Source organism: Monoraphidium neglectum (genome assembly GCF_000611645.1).
Source record: "Monoraphidium neglectum strain SAG 48.87 unplaced genomic scaffold scaffold00559, whole genome shotgun sequence".
NCBI classification, from domain to species: Eukaryota; Viridiplantae; Chlorophyta; class Chlorophyceae; order Sphaeropleales; family Selenastraceae; genus Monoraphidium; species Monoraphidium neglectum.
In genome coordinates this window covers 18,352-25,155 of record NW_014013069.1, presented here as the reverse complement: position 1 = coordinate 25,155, position 6,804 = coordinate 18,352, and the positions used below count along the sequence as shown (strand labels likewise).

Genomic DNA, 6,804 nt, shown 5'->3' with positions numbered 1-6,804 from the left:
TACTTAAACCCTAAAACCTAAAACCTAAAACCTAAAACCTAAACCCTAAACCCTAAACCCTTGCCATCCATTGGGCAGGTCCCAAACACCCCCCAGACGACGCCCAACGCGTGTAAGGACCAGGTGGAATGGCTGCAGCCGCCAGAACTTGCTGCCCAGTCATACAAGGGTTCAAATCTAAACCCTAAACCCTAGAGCTGGCAGGTGCCAAAGTTGCAACCTGGCAGGCGCTCAGGGTTCAGGGTTTAGGGGACGAGGGGGAATGTCTACAACCGCCAATGACCGCTGTCCAGTCGTACAAGGGTTGATACCTCAACCCTAAACCCTAAAAACCCAATGTGTCCCCACTTGGGCACCAGCCAGCCACGTCAGCACAGGTGACCGTTCAGCTCCCAACTGTCAACGGTTTGATGGCTCCCTTGATGGTGGTGCCAGCAACGCGTGGCTGGTGGAAGAATGTTGAGTGCGAGCAGTGGTGATGGCAGACCTTGTTGAGCTGGCAGGTGCCAAAGTTGCAACCTGGCAGGCGCTCAGGGTTTACGGTTTAGGGTACGAGGGGGAATGTCTACAACCGCCAATGACCGCTGTCCAGTCGTACAAAGGTTGGTATTTCAAACCTACTTCAAAGCGCAGGACGGGCCACATGCACAGAGGGTGGCCACTAGTGGTGCACAGCCAGCACGCAGGCAGCTGCTAGGGAAAAACACAAAGGCCAGTTACATACACGGGGACCCGTGTTACATAGCTGGAGCAACTAGCACACAGAAGGTCGAAACCACCGACCAAAAAAGAAAGTATACAAATTGCCAAGCGCATGCTTTGAATGCACGGAAACATGGTCTGGGAGACAAGGTGGTAAGGCATCAAATGGCAGTGAAAAGCAATGAGTCACTGCACAAAGCACGTGAGCGGGGCCAAACGGACATCGACCTCACCACCTTCAAGGTGCGCACATCAGCCACCCCGACCAAACTAGCTGCCTGCATGTGCACCTGCTGCTGCGACACTGGGTGAAGACGGTGCCCCGCCATGCTGCTGCTGGGCCTGCTGCTGCGCCTGCTGGGAGTGCTGGGGCTGCTGACCAGAGCCTGCCGACCCTGCAGTGCCCGCCGAATACTGCGGCGGCTGGGGCGGCAGACCCACTGATGAAGGCTGTGAACCTGGCGAGACTGCCGCTGCGGCCTGGCCGCCCACTGATCCGACCGGCGGCGGCACATGGTCGACGATGAAGACACTGGCGACGCTGTCCTTGCCACCAGCCCCCAGGTAGAGGTTGTAGGGGTGCCAGGCCATGGCGGTGACGGGAGCCATGCGCTGCGGGGCGGCGCTCTTGATGGCGCCCACCAGGTCACCCGTGTCCGTCCAGACCTTGACCACGCTCGCACTGGCCGCCGTCGCCGTCGCCAGCAACGGCGCGTTGGGGTGCGCGGCCAGCACGCTCATGCCGCCCGTGCTGTGGGCCTGCACGCTGCGCACCACGCACGAGCTGCCGCCGTCGCCGCCGCCCTCGCCGGCAGCCAGCCGCAGATCAAGGAAGCGCAGCTCACCCGTGGCACTGCCTGTCAGCGCAGCACCCGAGCGGCCACACGGCTCCAGCACCATGCCCGCCAGCGGGGCCCGGCCTGCGTGCACAGACAGCGCCGGCGTCGCCCCAGCGCGCACGTCGAACAGCCGCAGCATCTGGTCGCTGCAGCCGGCCAGCAGCAGGTGCGGGTCGTTCTGTGACACGCTGAGGTGCTCGATGGCGACGGGGCAGCTGCTGCCGCTGCTGCTGCTGCGCACGGCAATCTACGGGAACAGGGCGGCGCAAAGAAAGGTGCGGTCAAGGAATGACAGAAGACAGGCTGTCAACACCAGCGTAGCCCGGCCAGGTCATGGCGCAAGTGCATTTCGACCTCCCTCGACTGCGCGGGCCCCTGCAGCCGCATGCCCCAGCCTCCGCAGTCACCTGCTGGGCGCACATCTCGCTATGGAGGTCCCACCGCTGCAGCACGTCGGGGTGGGAGCCGCCCGCGGCGTAAAGCCAGTACTGCCGCGTCGCGTCGGCAAGAGCGAACGACGCATTCCAGGGCACCGGTGCGGCTGGCTGCCGCATGGGCACGGCCTGCCACGCGGCTGCCAGGCGCTGGTTGCCGTTGTGCAGGTACGAGCGCCACACTCGCACGGCGCCGTCCGCAGCGCATGTCAGCAGCAGGTTTGACTCCGCTTCGTTGAGCTGCCGCAGGTAGACCAGCGACGACGGCGTCACGGCCGGGTCGCCCGGGGCCGAGCCTGGTTTATGTGTGTTTCAAGACAGCAAGGTTGAGAAGCTGAATGGGTGACGCCAGCAAGCAAGCGGTTGTGCACTGTGTTGATTTTGGGCAGGAAGCGGACTCGGGTTGGCTTTGGTGGCGCACAGGTCACCGCCGGCCTATCCGGCGACCGGCACACCACAAGCCAGCCATCGAGTGCGGCGCATGCCATTGGCACCCGCGCACCGTTTGTCACGTGGAATGTGTTGAGCATGGACCCGTCCGCCGCGTTCTGCACGCGCACGTAGCCGCGCTGGTCGGCCGTGACCAGCAGGAGGTGGAACGAGTGGAACACCAGCGACGTCAGCGACTCCGCACCCGTCTCGATGGAGCTCACCTTGTGTGAGGCAGTGAGCAGATGGAGGGGGGTAGGGTGGAGGGTGGAGGGGGACTTGAGGGCTCAGCGCCAGCGAAGCAGACGGGCTTGTGTGTGAGAGGCATTCATGGGCCTATAACAGCATCAAACAAACGCACGAAGATCACCACACCCGCTGCTTGCGCATGCAGAGCTCGCAGCCCCACCTGCTCGCGCAGCCGCGGGTTGGTAGCGCCCCTGCAGCGTGTGCGCGCTGCCTCCATCTCCCGCAGCCGCTGCGCCTTGCGCGTGCCGTCCTGCAGCGCCATCCAGGGCGCCACCTTGTGCGCCTCCAGCTCGCGCCACGCGCTGGCCTGGGGCTCCAGCATCGGACGGCTGAAGTACTCGCAGGATGCAGCGTACACCGTGCTCGAAGGCTGGGAGCCGCGCACACCGCCAGAAGCTCCTGCGCCGCCGCCATGGGGGCTGAGGCCGCCGCCGTCGTCGCCACCGCCGACGCCGCTGGGCGCCCCGCTCGACAAGCGCGACAGGCCGCCTTCAGGGCCGTCTAAATGCTGCTGCTCCGGCGCTGTGCTGCGCAGGATGTACTGCCGCCGCGCAAAGCCGGTGGCCTGCGCCGCCGCCGCTGCCGCCGCCGACGCTGTGTCCCTGCTGGTTGGGCTGCCCGGTGGCGAGCCCCCAGCGCTGCCGGGAATGCTGGCTGAGCTGCCCAGCGCCGCGGCCGGGGCGGGGGGCCCTGGCAGGCGCGCAGCAGAGCCGCCCACTCCTGCCCCTCCGCCGCCGCCCGCTGTGGCACCGCTCGCGAAGCCGCTGCGCCAGCTGCGGCCCCCCTTGACGAGTTTGCTGGTGAGGCTGCCCAGGGACGCCCCAACACCAGCGCTGCCGGTGGACCCGACGCTGGCACCCGGCATGCTGCCCGCGCCGCCGTAGCCCGCTGCACCAGCTGACCCGATGCCAAGGGAGCCGCCCACGCTGCTGCTGGGTGACAGCCCTGGCCCCGGGCCGCTGGTTGAGCGCTGCACCTGGGGCGCCGGCACCGACCCCACCACCAGAGGCGCCAGCTCCATCTGCGCCAGCCCCAGGACGCGCCGGCCCAGGCGCGCGACACGCGGCGACGGGTCCGTGGCTAGCGCCAGCACTGTCTCCAGCAGCAGGCTGTACACCGTCGTCTGGGACCCAGGGCCACCACCCACGCCTGCCGCGGCCGCTGCCGCCGCTACTGAAGAACCATCGGGCACGTAGAGGCCGCCGCCTGCCGCGCCACCAGCCCAGCCTGTGATGGTGCTGTGGAACCCGCCGGTACCTGCGCTGCCCAGCTGCTGCCCTTGCTGCTGCTGGCCGTGCCCCTGCTGCTGAAGATGATGCCGCGAGCTGCTGGCGCCCTGAGGACCGCCACCGCTGCCGCCGCTTCCCCCGCTCCCGCCGCCTCCAATGCTGCCGCTGCTGCCGCCGCTGTTTGCCGCCATGGCACTGTCGCTGGCCTGTGCGCCGTCAGGCATGTGCTGGGGCACGGCTGCCTGGCGCTGGTAGGCGCGCAGCAGCTCCGTCACCTTCCGCTGCTGATAGCTCACGCTTTCCTGCAACGTTGAAGGGACCAAAGTGCAAGGGACCATGTGAGCAGAGTTTGACACAGTCAGGTGAGTGGGCTTCATTGCAGAGCTGCTGAGGGTACAGGTCCAAGCTTCTTGACGGTTGCTCTCCACCCTGCCGCTGAAGGACCGCTTGCAACCCACGGCCCGGACAGCCCCGCCCCCGCCCCCTCACCCTGAGCTGCTGGATGGCGTCCTCCAGCAGGGGCATGTGGCCGCGCACCAGCCGCGCCAGGGCAACCGCCAGCTCGCTGCGCACGAGCGCGCTTGCATCGTACACCACCTGAGAGTGAGGCGGGGCAGGGCCAGTGAGCGAGGCAGGTGGATTGGATGTGACGATTTGTGCTCAAAGAGGCGGTGGGGATGCAAGCAGGCGCACTCTGCATGCTGGAAGGCGGCGTGGAAAGGAGAGCATGAAGGCACGTGTGCCTGTGCAGCCCTTAATCCGCCTTGCTCACGTTGGCGCGCAGCAGGAGGGCCGCGATGCTCTGCTCCGCATTGATAGACGCCTCCAGCAGAGCAGCAGCCGCCGCCGTACTCGCCCCGCCCGCAGGGTCGCCCCCCGTGCCCGCCAGGCTCGCCGCGCTGCCGGCCCCTGCTCCCGCTGCCCCCAGGGCGGCGCTGCTGCCGAGGCCTTGCGTGGCCAGGGACGCGGAGGACGACGAGGCCATGCTGACCCCCAGCTGGGAGAACCGCGAGTCGGCCGCCGCCGCGCCGCCGGGACCCACGCGTGGCTGGGAGTGGATGAGGCAGCCGAGAGCAAATACCGCTGCCGCACGCAGCTCTGGGTCCAGGGCCCCCAGCAGGCTGGACAGCAGCTCCGGGGCGCCGTCGCGCATGGCGGCCTGGGTGCAGGCAGCGAGCGTTGGCGTGATCAGCTCCATGCACCGCTGCGGACAGTTCACGTCGGTCTTTCTGCCATCACCACCAACGCTGTGCGAGAGGTCGCAAGCAAACACAAAGGCTGCAAACACACTAACCGCCTGTCAGTGTGCCGCCACCCACGGCAAAAGCGGCCCCCTCACCGCCGCGGCCTCTGGCGCGTCTTCTACCAGGCGCCCCAGGGCCAGGCAGCACCACTTGACCAGCAGCGCTGCGCCGCGCGACACGCCCGGGCCCACGCCCGCCATGCCGCCGCTTGCAGCTGCAGCAGCCTGCTGCGCCTCCAGCGCTGCCAGGCCTGGCAGCAGCAGCTGCAGCCAGCGCAGCAGGGAGCCCAGCAGGTTGGCCTGGTAGCACAGCGCCTGGCCGCGCGGGTGGCCGTCGCACACGGTCGCCAGCACAAAAACCGCCTGCAATGGTGGTGACCGGGCGGCTGCGGCGTCAGAGTCGTGTCGCCAAGGGCCAATCGGCCTCGAGTATGCCGGCACAGCGCAGCCGCGTCATGCGTGGCCATCCCACAGACCCCCTCCCCCCAGCTACCCTGACCTGCGCCCTGCTGTGATGGTCGATCCCGGGCTCTGGTGCATCGAGGTACTTGAGGAAGTACAGGTGGCCACCGTCCTTCACCAGGTCAGCCTTTCAGGGGGGGAGGGAGGGGGGGGACGCAGTGGAGGGGGGCCATGCCTTGCACGACCCCAGGTGTGCCCAGCTAGGGACGGGCGGAGGCCAAAAGCCATGGTTGTTGAGTTAAGAGTGCTCCTGACTCTGGCCGCGCATCTCCCACCCCCATACACGCACATGAACATGCACACGCATTCACACACCCACGCACTTACACACCTGGCAGCTCGTGTCCAGGGCGAGGATTTTGGCCCAGATGAAGACCAGCGTTGTGCGCAGGTCCGACGATGTTGTCTGGGGTGGAAGGAGCCGTGCGGAAGTGGGCGGGACAGCGAACAGGGCAACATCTACAAAGTCAGCTTCAGAACCAACGCAGATAATGTGCAATGACCTCGCTTCTATACATTGTGGAGCGAGCTGTACACCAGGGGCCCTGACACGGCGGCGCAGCGGCCGCCCCGCGCACGCGCCAGGGCGCGCTCACCTGCAGCAGCTTGAGGACGTAGGGGAAGATGCCCACGCTGAGGGCGAGGTCCACGGCCCAGAGGCCCATGTCCAGGAAGCGGCCCAGCAGCACCAGCGCGCGCAGCCGGTGCACCTGGCTCAGCAGCACCTGCAGCACGATCGGCAGCTGCTCGGGCGGCTTCTTGTCGGCGCTGCCGTGAGCCAGCCACAGCTCAAAAGCGGTGAGCTGCTCGCTGAAGAAGGTTGAGGGCGTGAACTCCGCAGCGGGGTCCGCCAGGAGGGCGGGCAGCTGGCAAGGCGGCAGCAGAGGAAGGAGGAAAAAGCAAGAGCAGCATGGAGGTCTTGGTATCAGAACAACTGCAAGAGGAGTGTGGGCAAGTCACCACATACACGACGGCGCAGTGCTGCAAGACAGATGGATTCCTGCGCCTGCAGCAAGCCGTGCGTGCGCGTGCCGCCCGGTCCCACTCCAGGGCCCCACCTGCAGCAGGCACATCTCAGCAGCCATGTCCCAGGCCTGCCACATGGGGTGCTGGTGCGTGGGCGGCAGCCGCGGCCACGACACAGGGGTCGCGTTGGCTGCCGCCAGGATGCGCTCCGCCAGCAGGAAATTGCGGAACAGCGACGCCACCAGCAGGTC

The 6,804-nt window shown here is 66.9% G+C and overlaps 1 protein-coding gene across 1 annotated transcript in view; it reads right to left on the bottom strand.

Moving 5' to 3' along the window:
* Positions 1 to 661: 661 nt before the first annotated feature.
* Positions 662 to 6,804, bottom strand: part of MNEG_4146 (hypothetical protein) — a gene marked incomplete at both ends in the record, with an annotated part of 7,672 nt that continues 1,529 nt past the window's right edge. The window contains 12 exons of the mRNA XM_014047380.1: positions 662 to 690; positions 1,161 to 1,788; positions 1,949 to 2,271; positions 2,478 to 2,628; positions 2,814 to 4,184; positions 4,372 to 4,479; positions 4,655 to 5,041; positions 5,222 to 5,488; positions 5,625 to 5,714; positions 5,919 to 5,993; positions 6,184 to 6,453; positions 6,646 to 6,759. Coding sequence (XP_013902834.1) covers positions 662 to 690; positions 1,161 to 1,788; positions 1,949 to 2,271; positions 2,478 to 2,628; positions 2,814 to 4,184; positions 4,372 to 4,479; positions 4,655 to 5,041; positions 5,222 to 5,488; positions 5,625 to 5,714; positions 5,919 to 5,993; positions 6,184 to 6,453; positions 6,646 to 6,759 — 3,813 coding nt within the window. The remainder of the gene's footprint in view (positions 691 to 1,160; positions 1,789 to 1,948; positions 2,272 to 2,477; positions 2,629 to 2,813; positions 4,185 to 4,371; positions 4,480 to 4,654; positions 5,042 to 5,221; positions 5,489 to 5,624; positions 5,715 to 5,918; positions 5,994 to 6,183; positions 6,454 to 6,645; positions 6,760 to 6,804) is intronic.